The sequence below is a fragment of the Furipterus horrens genome, unplaced genomic scaffold (assembly GCF_987537825.1).
Source record: "Furipterus horrens unplaced genomic scaffold, mFurHor1.1.pri manual_scaffold_6, whole genome shotgun sequence".
NCBI classification, from domain to species: domain Eukaryota; kingdom Metazoa; phylum Chordata; class Mammalia; order Chiroptera; family Furipteridae; genus Furipterus; species Furipterus horrens.
In genome coordinates, this window is record NW_028327176.1 from 10,857,988 (window position 1) to 10,881,116 (window position 23,129).

Below are 23,129 nucleotides of genomic sequence, written 5' to 3' on the forward strand. Positions count from 1 at the left end.
TTATTTTTAGGTTTTGTGTTTTTCTCATCCTCATAACAAGAAATTGATAATTGTCAGCTGCTAACTCAGATCCAAATACGAGTTGAGCTGTGTCCTGTCATAATAGATGTTGGTTCTTGCATGGATTTGTGGAATATTTATAGTTCTGAATGTTTGCCTTGTCATTTAAGAAATTCTAACCATCTAGAGAAAAGGAGCAGAACTGTAGGGAACTTTATCTCTGTGCTAAAGAATTCTCTTCCTCCTCTCCTTCCTCCATCTTTTTGTGGCCAGCCATGTCAGTGACAAGGCCTGGGTGTACTTAACCTGCCTCAAGATCTTTCCACGCCTGGGTTTCTTTAGTTCTGTCCAGGACTCAGTCTGTTGCCCGCGATCAAAGAAGAATCCTGGAGCTGTGTGATGATGCTGATAAGGCCCAGATATTACTAACTGACAGAGTGGGGAGTGTAAACATTGTCTTCTGTTGGTTCTCCACCTGCCCTTGCTTGTCACACTCACATCTGTGAGTTACAGGTTATTGGAAAGTTTGCACGAGGGAAAGTAGTTTCCTTGTGGGAGCAGAAGGAGATCTTCGGTGGGCTTTGTTTGGCTTCCTTCTATTTATACCACATCTGTCTAATATCTAGTAGAAACTTGTTAGTTTCTGGAAAATAAAGATTGTTCTTTGTTTAACAGTGACTATATATATACACACACATATATATTTCCTATTTTTGTATTCTCATTATTTTAGTAGGCAAATGTGGAAGGCAGTGAACAATTCGATGCATTTACTTTATCTCTCTTTTACCTTGTCCAATGTATGTAATTTTTATTAACACATCCAATTTGACAAATACAGACATAGAATTATTTTTAAGGTTTATGTTTTCATACCACATTTATATAAGGCTAATTTCACTTAATTTTTACAGCTAACTGTCCAGAAGCTAATTAAGATGCTATTATTTGCTTTTTAGAACATGAATTCTACATCTCCATTGCCACCATTTTTTGATATGGATCTGACAATATCCCATATAGAAATTTGTCCCAAGAACATTCTGGTGAAATTTCAAGGCAGAAGTAACATAGAATGTGAGTTCGACTATCACATATTGCAGAAGGAAATAGAGCATATTCCGAAAGTGAAAAACAATGTGGACATTAATGAATTTTGTTTGGTAGAAGAAAGAGTGTCTGGAGAATGGCTGAGAGGAAGAGTTTTGGAAAAGAAAAATGAACTCTACAGGGTGCTCCTCATAGATCATGGAGAAGAACTAAGAGTCGGTAGTATGCAGGTTGCTTCAGCCTGTGGCAAGTTATTTGAACTCCCACCACGAATAATATTTGGTATTTTTGCAAACATGCTACCAGTTGGAGAAAAATGGTCTCCTAGGGCTTTGAATTATTTCATGTCATTAGTAGGAGTACAAGTGAAAGGCTGTATACAAGCCACGCTTCCTCTTCAAACGATTCTTCTTGAAGTACCAAAAATTTTATCTCAGGTTCTTGAATTAAAATTAGGAAGACTTATTGATGGAGATTCATTCTGTCTTATTGTGGAAATGTTAAAAGAATCCCCACAACAAATGCCTGGTTTATTACAACATAAAATACCTGACTTGTCAGTAAGTAGTAATGATACTTTATTAGATATTCAACATGTTTTGGATAATTTGCAGCCATCTTTGTCAATAGGTAGCATTGAAAGGGTAAAGGTATCATCTGCGTTGAGCCCAAGTAAGTTTTACTGTCAGTTAATTAAATGGATTCCAGAGTTAGAAGGCTTGACAGTGTGCATGAGTTCACATTATGATATTATCAGTCAAGAAAGTAGTCCTATGTGTGATAATTTTGGACTACTTTGTGTTGCCAAAAGGAGAGATGGGCAGTGGCATAGAGGTATTCTTCAGCGGCTCTTGCCCAATAATCAAGTGAGAATTTGGTTTATGGATTATGGTAGTAGTGAGGCTGTACCCTCAATTCATGTAAAAAAACTTAAACAGGATTTTATTTCAGTACCATTATTTTCATTTCCATGCTCTCTGACATATTTACAGAGTTCAGATATAGATGCAAGAAAACTTCAACTCGGTGTATTTAAACAAGCCTTGCTAGGGCAAATAGTATATGCCCATATCGATTGGCTTAATAAGGACAAACATTTGTATTACGTAACATTACAAACTCAACAGACTACAGTTAATTCTAAGTGTCTGCTAAAGACTGGAGGCGCACAAGTACTTTGTCCAGTGTCTGATTTAAAAACCTCTAATATGTGGGGAGACACTATTGCTTCTGATGAAAACAGCTTTGCAGTTGAGAGTTTTGTTGGAGATACTGAATGGCTGATAGACTCTTTAAATAAAAAAGATACGTTGAAAGTAGGTTTTCCTATTAAAAATGTAGAAATGGAGATAGACACTGCCTACATAGCTTCCATAGCATATATATTAAATCCCTCAAATTTCTGGGTACGCAAAAATGAACATCAGAATGAATTTCAAGACGTAATGAAAAAAATAAACACATTTTATGATCTGCATGAAGATGACGAGCTAATTCTAAGAAATCCGGAACCTGGATTGTTTTGTTGTGCGAGATATAGCAAGGACAGATGTTTTTACAGAGCCGTCATCACTGACATTAATGCTTCAAAGATTGATGTTTATTTTTTGGACTATGGAAATACTGATTCCATACCATTTCTCGATGTACGAACTTTGCTTCCAGAGTTTTGTGAGCTGCCTGCCTTGGCCATGTGTTGTTCGCTTGCACATATAATTCCTGTTGAAGATATATGGGTAAAGGCAGCAACTGATTATTTAAAAAAAATTATCTTGAACAAAGAAATTTTGCTTCATGTTATAGCCAAAAAAGATGACAAGTACACTGTAAATATTCAGAGTGTTGAAGCCTCAGAAAATATGGACGCTTCCTCTCTTATGGTACAAGCTGGATATGCAGAATATTGGGAAGTAGAGCAAGAATGTTATCCAAAATCTGTAAATCAATATTCAGTGTTAAATTTAAAATCTAAAAACAAAGTTAATAGTAAGAAGATTTTACCTGCCATTCCTGAAGGGCATAAACCTAGAAAGTATCATTCAAATAAGCTAAAAGAAAGTAATTTGCCTTCGTTGAAGTCCCCAGCTGTTAATTCCTCAAGTTTAAAAGATCCTTTCACCTTCTCTATGGACCATGAGTCGCCATGGCCTTATAATGAATATATGTTTAAACCAGGAACAGTCCTTAAAGTCAAGTGTTCTTATTGTTACGGCCCGGATGACTTTTTATGCCAGCTTCGATGTAAGTTAGAAGACCTAAAATTGCTAATGGAACAAATTCAGACTTATTATAGGATTCATTCTGATCCTTACCAGACTGGGCAGATCGCTTGCATTGCTAGGTATTCCAAAGATAGGAAGTGGTATAGAGCCGCTGTCTTGGCTCAAGTATCACATAAAGAAGTGGATGTAGTATTTGTTGATTATGGTTATCAGGAAAGAGTTTTAATTAAAGATCTGTGTGCAATTAACCCATATTTTCTTTTTTTAGAAGTCCAAGCCTTCAAATGTAGACTAAACCATTTAATTGAACCCACTAGTTGTAAATTATTAAGTTGGACAAGAGAAGCATACAGCGACTTTGGGAATTTTATTTCTTTGTCTAGAGGGTTATTGACCTGTGTCATCTGTGCCTTGGTTAGTATACATTCGAATCATTTATGTAATTTGGTGGATTTACAATCTCCATTTACCAGTGCAAAAGAATTTCTTATTAATCATGGCTCTGTACAGTATAGTACATTATCAAAGCCATTCCCATCTTCAGTTAGTCTTTACAGTTACTGTTATTCCTCCTTTAATATAAAAATTGGAAGTGAGGAAGAAATATATATATCTCATATATATAGTCCCCAAAAATTTTATTGCCAACTTAGCAGAAATAATAAAGACCTAGAGATGATAGAAACAAGAATCACAGAGATTAATAACCTCAAAAACTGTCCAAAATATTCTAGCAAAAAGAGATTGTGTATATGTAAATATGTAGAAGATGGTCTCTCTTATAGAGCTTTAGCAATGCCAAAATCAGGTTCATTGTCTGACTTTCTGGTTTATTTTGTGGATTTTGGAAATAAGCAATTAGTAGAAGAAAGTATGTTGAGGGCTATTTCTGATCAGTTTCCAGAGTTGCTGTATACACCTGTGCAAGCTGTTAAGTGCTTTTTGTCAGACCTCAGAGATGCAGACATTCCAGCAGAAATCAGCAGCTGGTTTGAAGAGAATTTCTTGGGGAAACCATTAAGGGCAGTAATATTGTCCAGGGAGTCAGATGGCCAGCTTGGTGTAGATTTGTATGATGGCCGTCAACATATAAATCAGAAAATTAAAATGTTGCTTCATGCTTACGGAAAAAAACATTGTGACCCAGCACACTGTGTGGAAAAGGGTCATAAAGTAAATGAAAATAAGAGACTCGCTGTTTCTTTGAGAGACAAAACAGAAAACTATCCCCATGATGTGATAAATAAAACTAGTCTAGTAACATATTCTGGAAGCAAGATGCATCAGTTAATGAATTCCAAAAGTATATACGCCAGGCTTTGGAAACCATCAGTTTGTTATAAAATTGAACCTGGGTCAAAAAAAAAAGTAAAGAGGTCCTTGAATGATGGACTGAAAAGGAAAGGTGTAAAAATTGTCCCTGGATCTGCACACACTCCTGATGAAAGTGACGTGGGCAAGAAATCAGCAAGGGTTGTGTCCCCGTCTTTCATCAGAGAATTCCGTCAGGTAGCCTCACAGGACCCATACAGTCTTACGAGACCACAGCTCAAAGACCTCCCTCAACCCAAAATTCACTTGAATGTCAGAGTTACAGTGTATGTTTCTAATATCAGTAATCCAGCAAGTTTCCACATTCATCTCGCCGAGGACGAAAATGTAATCACCAGACTTGCGGACGCTCTAAATGAAAGCAGGGCGGATGCAGCAGGTGAGCGGAAACCCGTTCAGCCTGGGGTGGGGGATCTTGTAATCGCGGAATACTCTGCTGACAGTGCCATTTACAGAGCAGTCATTAAGAAAAGTTTGCCGGAGAGTTATTTCGAAGTGGAATTTATTGACTATGGCAACACCGAAGTAGTAAACATATCTAAAATTTATGAACTTAAGAGAGAATTCCTGACCATTCCCCAGCTAGGACTTCATTCTTTTCTCAGCGGCGTGAAGTGGAATGAGCCCGGTGAAATATGGGACGGCAAAACCGTAGATTATTTTGCTTCAAGAGTAAGTAACAGAACGGTTTCCTGTGAGTTTTTGAAAAAGCACGAGCAGAAATGGGAAGTAAATATAATTTGTGATGAAAAGTGTGTCATGAATGAACTACTGAAATGGATAGCATGTTCAGAACTACAGAAAACAGTATTGCAAATGCCTCAGGTGGTTTCTCAGGTGAGCCCTGGCGATGATGGTGAAATGAGGGAAGGGAGAGCAAGTGGATGTGAAAGTTCTGCGATCCTTCGACCATCCCATCAACAGCTGGTTACTACTCCTTTTGAACAGTTAAAACCTGGACAACTTGAAAAGGCTGAAATACTTGATGTTTCAAAAAGCGGGACATTTTATGTGAAGTTATCTAAAAATAAAAGAACGCTATCAGACTTAACAGTATTAATTTCTCAAGAAGTAAAAAAACCTTTTTCGTCAATGGAAAATATTGAAAAAGGCTTAGAATGCTTGGTAAAATCGAAAAATACTTTGAAGTGGTATCGATCACAAGTAGAAAGAACGTGTGTCGATGAGGAAGTGCTTGTTTTCTTAGTAGATTGTGGTAGGTATGAAATCGTGCCTTTATGTAATATCATGGTGCTTAGAAATGAAATCAGAAATGTTCCGAGGCAAGCTGTGCCTTGTAAATGGATTTGGTGTGACAATTCTAGGAACATGCCATTTGAGTCCATTGTGCATTTATTCGCTCATTTAGAAATAGACATCCTTTTCCTGAAATGTGTAGGCTTGGTCTGGGAAGTAGACATTTTGGTCGATGGCCTATTACTTTTGGAATATTTAAATTTAAATACAGTTTATCTTGAAGAAAACAAACTTAGATCTTCAGAAATTATTTTCAATGTGGCATCCAAGACTCCTGTGTCCTCATGTGCAACCAGACCCTTTAGTTGGGCACAGCTCGAAAATGGTCGGTTATATTCTGGTATTGCCACTTCTGTTTCTGATCCATCATGCTTCTGTGTACAGTTAGAAGATTTCTTTGACACAATGAAATCTGTCTTTATGTTGCTTTCTGATCTACCAGAAAACTTACAAACAGTGTCTGAAGAGCTCATAATTCCTGGCTCTAGCTGTTTGTTCAAATGTGAGTTGGAAGATGAATGGAATAGAGTAGAAATTTCTGAAGTGTCTGATCAGTCTTTGCTTATTGTGTTGATTGACTATGGATTTTCTATTTATATACCTTATTCAGATATAAAAAATCTTAAAGTTGTTCCTGAGGAACTTCTGAATTTGCCAAGGCTAAGTTATCCATGTGTCTTACATGGTATCTTACCTGCTGAAGGGAAACATTGGAAGGAAGAAGCCAAAAGTTTTTTTCTGGATTTTGTAAGTAAACCAGGCTTAGTTTTTCAGTTTAGGGGATATAGTTTTGAAACAAAGTTGGAAGTAGATGTCATTTGTGACAAGAACAATCTGGCAGATATCTTAGTTGCATCTGGTCTTGCAATGTATTCTAAAGATTCAGATCATCTTGATGTTCCTTCCGTTGGATCTACTAAAATCCAGTGTAAATCACAGAGGAAGCCTTTTTGCCCATTGTTAGAGGACAGTTGTTCCAGAAGAGAAAAGATCACTTGTGCACGCACTAGGAAACCAAAGCTAAAAAAGCAGAAAACTATAAAGAGGAAAGATGTCTGCAAGAACCTCTCAAGGAAAAGCCAAAAGCATAATCCCCAAAGTACCATTACCTTTGATAAGTGTCCAGCAGCTTCATTTTGGGAACAACTGAATGGTTTGAAGAATAAAATCAATTGCGTTGAAAACATATTCGAAAAGCTATCAATTGAACAAATACAGGAAAATAACACAATGGACTTGAGAACAGCAGTAAAAGTACCGCATGTTAATGAAAAAATATCTGAAGAACACTTAAAAGGTAAGCAGCCATTCTTTTTTGTGGGTTCTATTTTTGATGCTGTAAAAAAATTTCCTATCATAAAATTATCCAAATTCAAAATATCATATTGCAAGAAAATTTACTAGAAAACCTGAATAAATTTGGGAGAGATCACTTGAAGAATAAAATGATGCTCACTATCTTTACTTTTTTTGAGTAATAACCTTTGAGAATGTAAACAAAGTACAGAGGATTTTAACCACATCTGCATGTACATGTTACATACATGTACATTTTACAAGTAATCTCAGGGGTTCCACAAAACTCCTGATGATTCATAGATCTCAAGTTAATTAATCTTGCTGTTATTAGTGAGCTTCCTAGGCTCATTTTGAATAATTAATTTTGTATTATATATTTTTATCTGATGAAATATATCTGCTTTTAGCATATTGCTAATGCAGTTTAATTTATAGAATAAACTGACGAGCATAGCTCCTGAGGAGTCTTATAGGCTATAAAGAATGTCCCCTGCCTAACAAATGTTTGTTCTGATTTTCTAAATGCCTTACTATAGCTAATAACAGATTACAGTTTTTTTTCAACAAGTGGAGGTTTCTTTTTATATTGGTGTAGTTTAGAAAGAATATTACATTTGAATTTATATTTAGACATCTTACAATGAATCAATGAATGCTTTTTATTTTCGAGTCTTTTACTATTTTATTAGCAGTTTAGTTAGAGTGCTAACTGTGTCCCAGGCACTGTGCTGGCAGTTTTATATGTATTATCTCGTTTAAAGCTTACCATAGCTCTATAAAGTAGATTGATACTAATGTTCAAATGGAGTCTCATAAAGAATACCCTGGCTCCTTGCCTGAATCTAAACCAACTTAGAGATGGAAGAAAGACAATTGACAGGCAAAATATCACATTTATTAAAAAAGCCCAAAGCAGTATTGATGAATGTGGCTTACATCCATGGGGAAATGGGTTCATCAATGAAAAGTCATTAGACTTAGCAACATGGGCACAAAGGAGAGCTTCTTCAAATGAGAGGCTTGCCCCAAAACTTACAGACTGAGGCCGTTTTCTCCAAGAAGAAGGGAAGGGCAGAGAAGGAGGCTAATCTAACATAACCCTTTTTTCTTCTGTGTGAGTAAGGGAGCCACTGGCTGGTTTGGCTCAGTGGATTGAGCATCGGCCTGCGAGCTAAGTGTCGCTGGTTCGATCTTCCAGTCAGGGCACATCAGAGAAGGAAAACTCTGACTCCAAAAAACCTCCGCTGCCTTGCGGCATACCTCTTCAGGGGAAAGGCTAAGGGAGTAAACCCCGACAGAAAATCCGGAGCCGGAGTCCCTAAGGCGGTTTGACGTTGTAGTCAACACCGGCAACTCCTGCGGCGCACCTGAAGCCAAGCTGTATTGACTCCGTCTTTCCCTTGGACCCTTCAGCTGCGAAGAGAGGGGGGGTCTGCTGCATGGGCAACAGCAGACCCTCCATATCACCCTGCCCAGGCTCTGTAGCTTCAGCTTCACTGGAGAGGACACTCCAGCGTCATCACAAGATGTCGATTCAACACGGGAGGAGACAGATACCGTGTCACTCCCGAGTCGGACTGCACAGCCATTCTCGGCGGTGCAGATAGACTCAAGAAGCTACACCATCGTCTCTCGAGACGGACGGCTGCCGACGACGACGACGACGACGACGACGAGTAAGGGAGCCAAGAGGGGAGACAAGTGTCATGCTAGGGGAGTGCCTCACTATTTTATGGTTGAGGCTCAGAGAAATGAGGTACATTTCCCAAGGATATAAAACTTACCAAGTAAGGAATGGAGATTTTAGACTCAGAAGTCTCTAACTCCAAATATGCTTTTATTCATTATGTATATTGCCTTTTGAAAAGTAGCTACATTATTTGAGGAAGAGTTTTCTATCAACTGTTGGTTATTAGTTCATACTTTAGCCCTTATTATGTCGTATTGTTCCTTTACTTGTGTGTATTTCTACCTTCTCTATGTTTTTCCCATAAAATTCTTTAAGAGCCTACTTTTGGCCCCGCCTCCATCCCACCCCCTTCATTCCTAGCACACAGTGAATCAATCAGTAAGTGAATTACAGTGAAATAGCTGTTGCAAAAGCAGTTAGAGGCCCAAATATTAAATTATACTTTAAAAAAATAAAAATTAATTTTAAAGATTTCTTAAATTTATTTTTTAGAGACAGGGAAAGTGAGAGAAAGAGATAGAGAGATACATCGATGTGCGAGAGAAACATCGATCAGTTGCCTGTCGCGTGCCCCCAACCAGGGACCTGGCCCGCAACCCAGGCCTGTGCCCTGACCAGAAATTGAACTGGTGACCTTTCAGTTTGCGCAGCAATGCCCAAGCCACTGAGCCATACTAGCCAGGGCAAAAGTAAAAAAAACTGAAGTCCCATTCAAGGAAAAATCATAACTCTGATAAGACAAGTATAAGAAACCTGGTTTTGTGGACTTACACCAATATGCTTGCTATAGTCAAAGTTTTAAAACAAAATAAGCAAACAACAAAAAAACTGGCTTAATTGCCTCAAATACTATTCAGCCTTTTATCACCACTGTTACGCATCTGAGGGTCGTATAATAAATAGTAACCACTGCCATTTGCTGCTGTTATTGCCTGTAGGTACTCTGAGTCTAGAGTAGCAGTTCTCAACCTTCCTAATGCTGCGACCCTTTAATCCAGTTCCTCATGTTGTGGTGACCCCCAACCATAAAATTATTTTCATTGCCACTTCATAACTGTAATATTGCTACTGTTATGAATCGTAATGTAAATATCTGATATGCAGGATGTATTTTCATTGTTACAAATTGAACATAATTAAAGCATAGTGATTAATCACAAAAACAATATGTAATTATATATGTGTGTTCCGATGGTCTTAGGTGACCCCTGTGAAAGGGTCGTTCGACCCCCGAAGGGGTTGCGACCCACAGGTTGAGAACTGCTGCTCTAGGGCAACATGGTTTTTAGTAGTTCTTGGTTGAAGACATCAATACTTGAAACTTTCCTGCCTATTAAAACATTTAGAAAAGGGGCCCTAACAAAGTGCTTTTCAACCTAGGCTTTGCATTAGGATTAAGAAAGGAAACCTTAAAAAATTCTGATGGCTGGATCTCATTTTTAGATTCTGTTTTAATTGGTTAGGCTGTGGCCTTGCCCTTAGAATTTTGAACTCCAGGTGATTCTGCTGTACAGCCAGCGTGAAGACTTGTGGATAATTTCCTGAATTGTTTGTGAGAGAAAATAATTCTGGCCTATGTGTGGTGGAAATGCTTAGACTCTGTCCCTGCTGTATTTGGATTCCATGCTATACACATAGTTGCAGTAATTCTGTGCTAAACTTAATTCAGTGATATTAGTTGTAAAAATGTCATTGTGCTAGAAATGGACTAGAAGTCTAATGCATTTTATCTTGATAGCTATTGTTTTAATTATAGAAGCTGCTGCCCTTACCTTTAGAAAATTTCCTTAACTTTCCCATAGTTTCAGCCTATATAACATCAATATTTAATTTTTCAGGGTAATTGTTTTCATTTGCAGACTTTCTCCAAAAGTTACTGGTTTCTTTTTAGGATGTTTGTAGGATTTTATTTGCTTGTTTGTTTGTTTTATTTTTGTGTATGTGTGTTGGTTGCTTGCTTGCTTGTTTATTCTAGAATAGATCATTACGGAAACTAGAGAATGTAACAACCTTTTTAAAAGAACACAAAAATATCTAGGCAGTCTTTGGTAATGAGGTGGTGCTTGGAGTTGATATGTACTTATGTCACTGGAAGTCAACTTCGAAAGAAATCTGGAATGGCAACCATTTTTAGAAAGGAGTGTTTTCTCTGATGTCTTAAAATTGAGGTAACATATAGACAACCCCAGGATGCCTGACGAACACGCAAAATGTCAGAATGAAGTTTGAAAATAAAGAGGAGTAAGGGATACGGATTTATGAATCAGTTGCGTTGAATATGGCATGGCATAAACGCGTTTTAATCTACCTGTGCCTCAGTGTCTTCATCTGTAAAATGTCGATCATAATAACAACTCCATTGGCTGGTTGTGAAGATTTAAATAAATTAAAACACGTAAAGTGTTTTTACCAGTACCTGGTACATAGAAAATACTCGCTAACTGTTACAAATTTAAATAATCATTATAAGAAAGCTACTACAATACATTTGTTTTGAAAATATTTTGTGAAATAGTAACTTAAATTTCTGATACTGCTCTGCAAGAAAGAAATATTTAGGATGATGTATACATACATACACACACATTTACAGAGAATGTTTAGATTAATGGTTCAATTTCTATTTTGAAGATAGAATTTATGAAGAAGAGACCATTATAGTTTTAAATAAAGACTAGAATAGGCTATATGTATTTTTCCAAAGTAGATACATGTCACTAATTGTTCAGGAGAAGATGTTTTTATTTGTTACACTGTATGTGTAATTACATGTTATAGTGTATGTATAATTTGTTCATGCTGTATTTTGTTCTATTGTGACTTTTAGGAATTGTTAAGTAAAAAGAAATTCTGATTATAATAGGAATTTTCAAAATAAAGTATTGGATAATTCTTAATAAAATGTATAATGCTTTGAAAATTCGAGTACAGCATACTTAATTAAATTTTGCTTGTTTTTCAGTGGCGGGAGATGAAAGCTCAGATTGTTTATGCATCAGTTTGGCAACAAATGATACATAGGACACCCAGTAATTACTGTTTGTTTTAGATGCTCGAGATACATGATAAAAATGGTAAGCATAGGACAACTTCTAATATTAAAGTACATTAAAGGAATCTAGATTGTTCAGATTATTTCCCCAAGATACAATGATTAGAATGTAACAGAAATTTTATGTGACCAAGAACTGTGATGATGTGACTTGAAAAAAATTACTTAGGAAAAATGGCTCACCCCTAAAGTACAGTTGACCCTCGTCTTCATCTTGCAGATTTGTTCCTTCTGAGCCATGGCAAATAACTTAGCCAGTTACCACTGCATGGAAGTCTAAATATATAAAGGGGTGGGCAAAAATAGGTGTACAGTTGTGAGTATGCAAAACAGTTTATTGTTGTATTACTTATTAATTATTTCATTATTTATTTGTTTTATTTGTCTTTCTATTATTACTATTATTGTTATTATTTTGTATCCTTACTTATGATTTATCTTTTAGGTAATGATGGCTGGTAATTTAGCCTACTTTTGCCCATCCATGTATATACTTTGGTCTCTTCCACTTCCATTCAAAGAGGAGGTAGGCTCTTCCCAAAGGGGGAGTTTCTTCTCGCCATTGTTCTTTAGGGGCGCCCCTCACTGGAGATGTGTTTTGGCGGTATTTTATGTTGGTTTGCAGTGACATTGAGTTGACCAATTTGTGGGTTAGACTTGGTGTTTTAAAAACCTCTGTCAATTGCTCGTAGGAAAACTTCCCATGAAGACAAAGAAAGGTATGTGATTTTTGAGTGTTAAAATAACCTTGTGTTTCTAGGACAGATTGCATTTAGGCATGTTGTGTAATCCTTTTAATGCCTTGTTTGATTTGGTGGTAGTATGCGGAGCATTGGTCAGTAGGTTTTTATTTTCTTATGATGTCTTTGTCTGGATTTGGTATCAGCATAATACAGTGAGTTGGGAAATAGCTTCTCTATTGCCTGAAAAATTGTGTGCAGAATTGGTATTATTTCTTTCTTAAACATTTGATAGGACTCACCAGTAAACCAATGTAGGCATGAGCTCTTCTTTGTGAGAAGATGTGAAGTACGACTTCATTTTTTTTTTTTTTTTTTTTTTTTTTTTGCTTGTCATAGATGGGCTCAGTTTTTCTACTTCTTCGGAGTCAGTTCAGTTTTGTTATTTGTCGGTCTAGAAATTTGTTCATCTCACCCAGATTCTCTAGTTTGTTGGCATAAAAGCATCATATGTCTTATAATATTTTTAATTTCTGTAGTGTCAGTAGTGATGGTCACAGTTTCACTCTTTATTTTGATTCTTTGCCTTTTTTTCAACATTTAAAAAATTGTGATAAAATGCACATGAAGTTTACCATCTTAACCATTTTTCGGTTGCAGTTCAGTGGCATTAAATCCATTCACATGGTTGTACAACCATCATCCATCCATCTTCAGAGCTCTTTATATTGTAGAAACTGAAACTCTGTACCAATTAAACACTGACCCCCCATTAAATCCTCCCTACAACCCCTGGCAACTCCCATTCCACGTTTTATTTTCATGAATGGGACCTCACACGAGTGGAATCATATAGTATTTGTCCTTTTGTGACTGGCTTATTTCTCATAGCATCATGTATTTAAGGTGCAGGCATGTTGTGGCATGTGTTAGAAGTTTCTTTTTAAGGCTTAATAATCTTTAGATCTAAAGTAAGTCTCTTGTAGGCAACCTATAACTGCATCATGTTTATAAATCCATTCTTCCAATTTCTTTCTTTTGTTTGGAGAGTTCAATCCATTTTTACTCAAAGTTATTACTTGTAAGGAGGAACTTCTGTCATTTGCTATTTATTTTCTTTAGGCCTTATAACCGCCCCCCTCCCTTATTTCCTACATTACTTGGGTCTTTTTTATAACAAACAATTCCCTTCTCAATTTCTTTTGTGTATATTCTATAGCTCTCTTCTTTGTGGTTACCCCGAGGATTACATTAACACCCTAAAGTTGTAAAGCTTTAATTTGCATTTATGCCAGCTTAACTTCAATAACATATAAAAATCCTGCTTCTCTACAGCTGCATCTTCACCCCTTTGAGTTATTTTTGTCACAAAATAAGATCTCTCTCTCTATACTGTATTTGCAGAAACATAGACTAATAATTGTGTTTTTACGTACTAGTCTCTAAATCATGAAGAAAAAAAATGGATTTACAAACTAAAGTTACCATAATATTAGCTTTTAGACTAATTATTGTTTTATTGAATGTATTAGTCTCTTAAACCATGCAAATGATAAAAAGCAAAGTTACAAATCAAAGTTAGAACAATACTAGATGTTTTGCTTTCATGTATTCATTGTTACTGAGATCTTTATTTTTTCCTGTGGCTTCAAGTTATTGTCTAGTGTCCTTACATCTCAGCCTGAAGGATTTCCTGTAGCATTTTTTCAAGACAGGCTAAATAGTAACAAACTCCTTCAGCTTTATTCTGAGAATGTTTCAATTTCTCTGTCACTTTTAAAAAACAGTTTAGCCTGGTTGGCAGTTTTTTCTCTCTCTTAGCTCTTTGAATATATCATACCACTACCTCCTGGCCTACAAGGTTTCTGATTTTTAAAAAACTACTCATATTCTTATTGAGGATCCTTTGTATGTGATGGCTTGCTTCCCTCTTGCTGCTTTCAAGTTTCTCTCTGTCTTTGACTTCCTCTTGACAGTTTGATTATAATGTGCCTCAGTGTGGGTTTCATTGAGTTCAACCTACTTGGAGTATTGAGCTTCTTGGATGTTTATATTCATGTATTTTCTCAAATTTTGGAAGTTTTGGCAATTATTTCTTCAAAGAATCTTTCTCCTCTGGGACTCACAATGTGTATGTTCATGGTCTTGATGATGTCCAACAGGTTTCTTAGTCTCTCTTCAATTTTTTGTCTTTTATCTTTTATCTTTTTTATCTTTTATCTTTCTGTTAGTTAGATTCGATCATTTCAATTGTTCTATATTCAGGTATATCGATTCTTTTTGCCTGCCTAAATGTGCTTTTGAATCCTTCTAATGAAATTTTCATATTATTATGCTTCCAGCTCCAGAATTTTATTTGGTGTGGTTTTATATAAAAAATTTTTAAATTTAAATTTTATTTTTTTTATTTTCTTCATACATCATTTTATTGACTTTCTCCATTTTTTTTTTTAGTTCATTTGGTATCTTCAAGACAGTTGTCTTAAATTCTTTGTCTTTTAGGGCCACCTTGTTTCTTAGGGGTGGTTTCTATTTATTTATTTTTCATTGAGTGTGGCACACTGTCTTATTTCTTTGTATGCCTTGTGACTTTTATTGAAAATTGGATATTAGAATCTTTTAATATGGCAACTCTGGAAATCAAATTCTCCCCTTTGCCCATGGTTTGCACTGTTTGTGTGGGAGTTCACTCTGAGGTGTAAACTTAGTCTTTTTTGAGCCTGCACCCTTCCCTGGGCATATATAGAAACTTAAAACTCCTTGTATAGGTGATTGCTTGTCAATGCCATAGTCTCTAAATGTTTGGCTCCTAAAAGGAGAAAAAGAGAAAAGTAAAAGGGGGAGCAGATAAAAGAAAATAAAAATGCTCTGGCCTTTTAAATTTGGAGGGCCCTTCACCTAGAAGGCGAAGAACTTGTAACAATGGCTTCCCACTTCTGTGTCTGCACCTCCATGATTAGAAATAGCAATCAGCCATTAGAACATAGATCCCTGATATTTAGAGAAAATGGTACTTACTGCTCACCCTGGATCCCAAGAGCTGTGTGTGAGTTGCTCCAGGAAATGCACAGGGTGGGCTCCCAAGAAGCTGATAGGCAGAGGATGTGTAGCTATTCCTGTGCTAAGAGCGGAAATTGCACTAAACCACAATTCACCAACCAAGTGTTTCTTGAGCAGTTGCAATTATTCAATAGAGTCTAGGGTTCCCAAAGAATTGCATATGACAGGTTTGGCCAGTGCAGTCACTGCTTAGGTGGGGAGGTGGATTCCTGGGGCTTCCTACTTCTCAGAGTCCTCTAATTTTATTTATTTTTTGGTCATGCTAATGATGGCTTTTTACTGATCATTTCTAAGAAGGTTCATTGGGTTTTTTCTATTTTAAATATTCTATTTTATTATTTCTTTGTTGATTTTATTATTTCCTTTCTTGTGTTACTCTGTGATTTGCTTTTCTTTTTTCTGATTATTTATTTTAGATCTTACTCTTTTGTAGTAGAAACGTTGAATGCTGTAAACATCTTTCTAAGCATTCTTCAGCAGCACTGCATGAATTTGAAACTGTTTGTTTTCATTATTTTAAGTTGTTTTCTAATATCCCTTTACCATTTATTAATTGGATCTAATAACAATAAATTTTCTCAGCTTTTGTTTTTCTGTGAATGTCTTCATTTTGCCATTATTAAAAAAAATAACTTCAAGGCATATTTTCATATCATATAATATACCCTTTTCAAGTGTACAATTCAATAATGTTTTGGTCGTTTTAGCAAGTTGTGTAATCATAACCATAAGTGACTTTAACAACATTTTTATTGCCCTGTATCATGTCTGCCTCACATTTACTGTTAATCCCTGTGTTCTTCCCCATCTCTGCTCCCTGCCTCAGGCAAACACTAATTTTTGCCCTAATAACTTTTCTTTCCTGGACGGTTTATGAAAATGAATCATACACTATATGATTTCCTGTGTCCATCTTCTTTCACTGAGCCAAGGGTTTTTGAGGGCTATCCATGTCATAGCCTGTACCAGTAGTTCATTCTTTTAAGTTGATGAATAGTATTTTATTGTGTGAATATATAGGTAAGCCTTACACAACATGTGGGTTAGGGGTGCTGACCGCCTGTGCAGTAAAAAATCTGCCTTTAACCTGAGTTAACCCTTCACAGCTGCCAACTCACTCCTGAACAGTGTGGGTTTGAACTGCGTGGGTTGGTTGAACTGTGGTCAGGTGCACTGCACAGTTCAATTGAACTGCGTTGGACAATTGAAAACTATCCGTGTATAAGTGGACTCATGCGTTTCAAACCTCTGTTGTTCAGGGGTCTGCTCTACCACATTTAGGTTGTTTCTAAATTTTGGTTCTTGTGATTAATGCTGCTAAAAACATGTAGACAAGCCTTTATGTGACTATATGTGTTCATTTCTCTTGGGTATATATCTAGCAGTGGAATTACTGGGTCATGTGGTAAATTCGTGTTTTTCATTTAAATAATTAATACTTTTCTAAAGTGACTGCACCATTTTTACATTCCTACGGGTCATATATAAGTGTTCCTGATTCTCTGTATCCTTGCTGATATTTGTTATTATCTGTCTTTTTTATTTTTGCCACTCTAATAAGTGTGAAATGTAATCCTCTGGTTTTAATTTGCATTTCACTAATGAATGTTAGCGATAGGGAGCATGTTTTATGTGCTTACTAGCTATGTGATATCTTCTTTGAATAAAAATGTGTGTTCAGATTTTTTTACCATTTAAATTCTTTTTTTGTCTTTTTATTGTTGTCTAGCAATAGTTCTTTATATATTGTGGATACAAGCCCCTTATCCTATATATGATTTACCGATACTCCCCCCATCCCATGCTGTGGGTTTTCTTTTCACTTTTTGATGTCCTTTAAAGCACAGATATTTTTGATTTTGATGGAGCTCAAATCTATTTTTTCCTTTGTCACTTTGCTTTAGGAGTCAAATATAAGAAACTATTGCCTAATCCAAGATTATAAATATTTACATGAGTGTTTTCCTAAGAGTTTTATAATTTTAGCTTGTATATTTAAGCCTTTGACATATTTTGAGTTACTTATTATATACAGGGTGGGCAAAAGTAGGTTTATAGTTTGTATGGCAAATAATACAATAATAAATATTAATACAAGAATAATCTTTGTGTTTCACATATTCACAACTGTTAACCTCGTTTTGCCAACAACTGAATGGTGTTAAGTGAGGTCTAACTTAAATTTTTTTGCTGGTAGATTTTTAGTTTTTGCAGCACCATTTACTAAAAAAGAACACTATTTGTCTACTGAGTTGTTGTGGAACCTTTGTCAAAATCAATTGACCAAAAATGTAAGGATTAATTTTGTTTCATGGATCTAATGATTAGCCTCATGCCAGGACCCGTTGTCTTCATTGCTATAGCTTTGGAGTATTTTTGAAATCAGAAAGTGTAAGCCCTCATACCTGTTCCTTTTCAAAATTGCTTTGGCTCTCATGTGTCCCTTATAGTTCCATCTGAATTTGAGAATCACTTTGCAAATGTCCACAAAAATACCAACTTGAATGTTAATAGCAATTGGTTGAATCAAGATTAATTTGGGGAGAGTTGCTACCACAATAATATTGAATCTTTGAAACCATGAATAAAGGAACATCTCCCCACTTGTTGACCTTTAATTTCCCTCAGTAATGTTTGTGATTTTTGATGCATGAATCTTAAACAGCTTTTATTACATGTATTTAAATATTGTTTCTTTTGATGCTGTTATGAAAGACACTGTGTTTTTTATTTCATTTTCTAATTGTTCATTTATGGGAATGTAATTGATTTTTGATCTTGTGTCCCATGACCTTGTTGAGCTTGTTCATTAGTTCTGCGTGTATGCATATGTGTGTTCTTTTGAATTTTCTCAATATAGGATTATGTCACATGCCAATAAGTGAAATTTTAGTCCCCCCTTTCCAATCTGGATGACCTTTTTCTTCTTGTCAGATGGCAGTGCTTAGCACCTCCAATACAATGTTGATACTAAGTGGCGAGAGTAGCCATCTACCTATGCTTTGTTGTCTGTTTTAGGGGAAAGGCCTCTGTCCTTCACCATTAACTATGATGTTTGTGTAGGTGTTTTAACTTTTAATCATGCTGAGGAAGTTCCTTTTTATTCTAAGTTTATTGAGAGTTTTTATCATGATTAAATGCTTGCTTGACCTAATTTTTTTCTTGGTTACCCATTACTTTTTCCTGCTTCTTTCCCTAATTTTTTTATTACGTGGTAACCAAAGACAATGTAAATATATATTGGAGTAGCTTTGGGTTGTGGTATCTTCCTCTCAATATTTAAAATTTTTCTTCTGGTAGACATTATTAATGGATCACTTGGGTCGTCTCAAGGTTAAGTTTAATGGCAGCTCTATTTCAGCTGAGATAAATACATGTGTTGTGGCCATTAACTCCTCCTCCTGTCCTTATGTGCGTCGACAGTAGTGCTTTAGTCTTCTTCGCCATTTTTTCATGATACACTGGTGTAGAGGATTTTATTTTCCAAAATAAAATCCCAACACTATTTCCTCTCTTCATTTTCTTCTCCAAAGATCATAGATAAGTGATGCTGTGTGTTGTCCAAGGCTGGGTCATATAAAGCTCTGCACCTCTAACTTGTTCACTGGAATACCTGTGCTTGATGAGGAGTTGCCATGTAAGAAGGCCAGTTCCCCTGAGGCTGCCCAGGCCACGTGGAAAGGCCATGTTTAGGCACCTTTTTGATAGTTCCAGCCTATTAGACTAGTAGAGTATCCCTTGAGAAGGCCTAGACATTGTGAAGCACAGACAAGCCAACCTTGCTGTGTCCTGTCTCAATTTCTGCCTCACAGAAGATGTGAACATTATTTTATCACTAGGTTTTGGAATAAGTTATTGTACAGAAGTGATAACTAAAAGAGATTTTGGTACCAGAAGTGAGATGCTGCCAACCTTTAGACCAAGCAGTGGGCAGAAACTGGAAGCACCTTGAGGAGAAGGAACCTGGCAGGGCTCAAAGAGGTTATTAATGAGGGCTTTGAGGAAGCTGGAGAAGATGTTGGAAGCTGGCGGAAAGGAGACTGGTGGCCTTGATTAAATATAGTAAGGAAATTTAGCAAAATTGCTACTGCCGTGATACGGAAAATTAAAAATGTGCCCGTTGAATCAAGTAATCAGGCTAAAGAGATTTCTAAGTGATTACTGTACTCCTCCTGGTTCTTCTGTTTTTTGAATGAGAGTTCCTATGAAGTTATTATATGCTAATCCCACAGTTGTATGATGGATGGATGTGGGCTAATATGCCACTCTATTTCACAGGTCTTCAGATCAAGAAGAACTCTACTGAGAATCCAGTGCTGGGGACCCTCATCTGCACTTGGACCTGATTTAAAGGATGAAATCTGAAACTGCTGTTGCCATAATGGATTGAGACTTTGGAGCTCTTGGGGAGGGCGTAGTGTAATTTTTCATAAGGGAATGATGTGAATTGTTGTGGCCGGAGGGAAGACTACGTTACATTGTATTACCCAAAGATTTTCACAGCAATATTTCCCATCTTACACGCTCTCATCTAATCCGGCCTTGCCATTCCCCATCAAGAGGTCTGATGGATGTGGGCAGGCTTGTGGCTCTCGTGACCAAAGCATAGGGTAGAAGTGACACCCCGTGACCTTACGAGGCTGGGTTATAAACAGGGATGCAGCTCTCAGCTGGTGCCCTGGACCATCACGCAGGAAATCCAGCTACATGTTCTAGGCAGTGAGGAAACCCAAGCCACATGGGGAGGCCATGTACAGGGACTCCTGTCAGCTGTTCTAGACTTGAGCCATTTGAGCTGTCCTTGCTGAGGCCATGGGCACTGGGCAGAGACAAGCCAACTTCACTGTGCCATTCATGTCCAAATTCCTAAGCTATTGGATCCATGAACCTAATAAAATAGTTGTTTTATACACTAAGCTTTGAGGTAGTAACAGGAACCACTGGATAACTTGAAAACCACGTTATGAGACTCATTAGCATTTTGGTGTTTTTGTTAAAGTGGCTTCATAGTTTAAGTGAAAAAGTTTATGATACGCAGTTTAGCTGCCTAATGGCTTGCTTATTTATTTATTTGGTTTTAGGACATTAAGTCATGTGGCTATATATGATTTCCAGATAGTTGATGTGTGACTGCACATTAGTTTGTACTGGTTTATTTGTGAACTTTGCATTTAATTTGCATTTTGTTCTCCTACTTGATTGAAAACTCAATAAATATAATAATAATTTCAGTTTGCCTCTATATTTTACACATAATTGATATGAGATAAATGCATATTGATTGACTTACTATTAAATTTTATCATCTTTTCAGAGAGCATACTCCATGAGATACAAAAATAATGTGAAATTTATAGATGACTTAAGAAATAGGGAATTATATATCAATATTAACTCATTAGTAAGGGTTATAGTCTGTCTTTTTTTTTTTAAAGTATATTTTATTGATTATATTGTTACAATAGTTCCAATTTTTTCCCCTTTGCTCCCCTCCGCCCAGCACCCCCCTTCCCTGACAATCCCCTCCCCAAGTCCATGCCCATGGCTCACCCTTTCATATATTCTTCTTCTTTTTTTTTAAAATAATTAATTAATTAGTTAAATATTTTAACAATAAAAAATAACAATCCCTCCCTCTCAGACTTAAGACCCTTTACAATCTTATAAAGGACAATGGACGAAGGTCTCGAGCTCCTCTAGTTGCTTCAAGCTGGACATGGTCGTCGTCCTACCTACCCTTGGGTCAAGAAATCCCTAATAAGAGTGGGGGTGTGGAAGGGAGGGTGGCCTTCCCACAAGGGGAAGGATCGTGCAGACTCCAGGTTGGTTGGCTGTCTCTGGACAACGGCATGCTTGGTTTAACAGGCTGGCATCCTTGTTGTATTCTGGGGGCAACAGGGTTAAAGGACATCATTCAATCCGTAACCACTAGATGACAAAAGACAGGTATTAATTTTTCAATGTCCTACATTAGGGAAAAGAAGGGCTTCTTTAGAGGAAGGTATGCCAGGTACATCTCACCTGTCCAAAACCCTTTTGCCCATTATACTTAGTTTGGACTGAGGGAAATATTTTAGGTTTCCCCCCTCTCAGGCCTCTGGGCTCTTTCTGTCCAAGCCGTTAGGATAGAAAAGAGAAACCAGTTTTAAAGTGAAGCCCACAGACCACCCCGTTCTTCACCAACCCAGCCACTTAGTTCAGCCAAACCATTGAGTCTCAGGAGGCAGCAATGCAGACAGGATTAAGTGAGGCCTATATGTACAGACAATCACTCAGGTAATGAGATCGTAGGCTTATGCCCTTTGAAAACAGAAAACACATGTTAATTTATGTAACATAACCCACATACAAGTCTCTAAATCTGTAGGACTGTCTTATCGGAAAGACATCCAGTTGCAAGGCATTTGACATTCTTCTTGCCTGTAAGTTAAACATCTTTGATAATGCCACAGACATAGTTTAACTTTCAAATGAAAACAAATTTTAAATGAAAAGAAACTTTAAAGACGGTTAGCTACACTACTTTATAGTCTACCACTGGGCATTGTGATCTTCCTTGAATCTTGATTTTTCTCCCTAAGATTACCCTCCTTGTCATTAAAGGGACTGCATTAAGTTCATTTTTAATTTATCCTGTTCATTTGCATAAACACAACAAGAGCAGCAAATGATCACTTATGATCTTTAGTTCTGCTTTGCTGGAACTTACGCAAGGAACATTTAGGGTGACCTTCAGTCTGCCCTTCAGGGCACAGAAGCTGAGCCACATACCTGGCATTCAGCCTTGCCTGTAAACACCTGTCTTTTCCAGGTCCTCCTGGTTTTCCATTGTGCCTTAAGGTCCCTTCTAGCCATCTTTCAGGAAAACAACCTTCGTTCCTTCCCTGGAAAGATTGCTATGGACCGTTCATCCATCCAAGGTACCAGGCCTTTTATCTCGTGGACTTTTATTACCTTTGAAAATCAGTCCCAGTTGCTCAGGGCTTTTTGGTAACAACCAAAGTCCAAGCATGTCTCCTTTAGGCATGACATTCCAGTCAAAGTCTTAGTCAAAAAATCGTTATTAATAACTGGTCTTATTAGTTTTATGCAAAGAAACTTAGGTCATTACTTACTTCTTTAGAATGCCAAATTCTGGAGGTATCAGATAGGGAGAAAATATATACAGTGTGAAGGAAAACCCTTGTCCTTCTAATATTCACTGAACTTGCATTTCTATTCTTTATATTTTTATTTTTCCCCCCCACTAAAATTTTTTCTGTTTGTTTGTTTTTCCATTACAGTTGTCTCACTTTTTTCCCCCTCTTGCTTCTCTGCACCCTGTCCCTCCCTTCTCCCACATTCAGTCCCCACCCAGCTGTCCATGTCCATGGGTCATTTATACATGTTCTTTGACTAGACCCTTCCCCTTCTTACCCCTTCTCTCCCTCCCATCTCCCCCTTTGTTACTGTTAGTTTATTCCTTGTTTACATACCTCTGGTTCAAT

At 36.8% G+C, this 23,129-nt stretch overlaps 1 protein-coding gene across 1 annotated transcript; it reads left to right on the forward strand.

Annotated features, from left to right (window-relative positions):
- Positions 1–962: 962 nt before the first annotated feature.
- Positions 963–20,717, forward strand: TDRD15 (tudor domain containing 15). Its single transcript, XM_090280175.1, has 3 exons — positions 963–7,158; positions 11,813–11,924; positions 19,921–20,717. Exons 1-2 carry the CDS (start codon positions 963–965, stop codon positions 11,869–11,871), a joined length of 6,255 nt encoding a protein of 2,084 aa, XP_090136301.1. The 3' UTR covers positions 11,872–11,924; positions 19,921–20,717.
- The last annotated feature ends 2,412 nt before the right edge of the window (positions 20,718–23,129 follow it).

What these genes read in the sequence shown, in the direction of transcription:
- TDRD15 (XM_090280175.1), top strand. Translation starts at nt 963, where the DNA reads ATGAATTCTACATCTCCATTGCCACCATTTTTTGATATGGATCTGACA. An exon ending in ATCTGAAGAACACTTAAAAG is followed by an intron (nt 7,159 to 11,812) that starts GTAAGCAGCCAT and finishes CTTGTTTTTCAG; the next exon opens with TGGCGGGAGATGAAAGCTCA.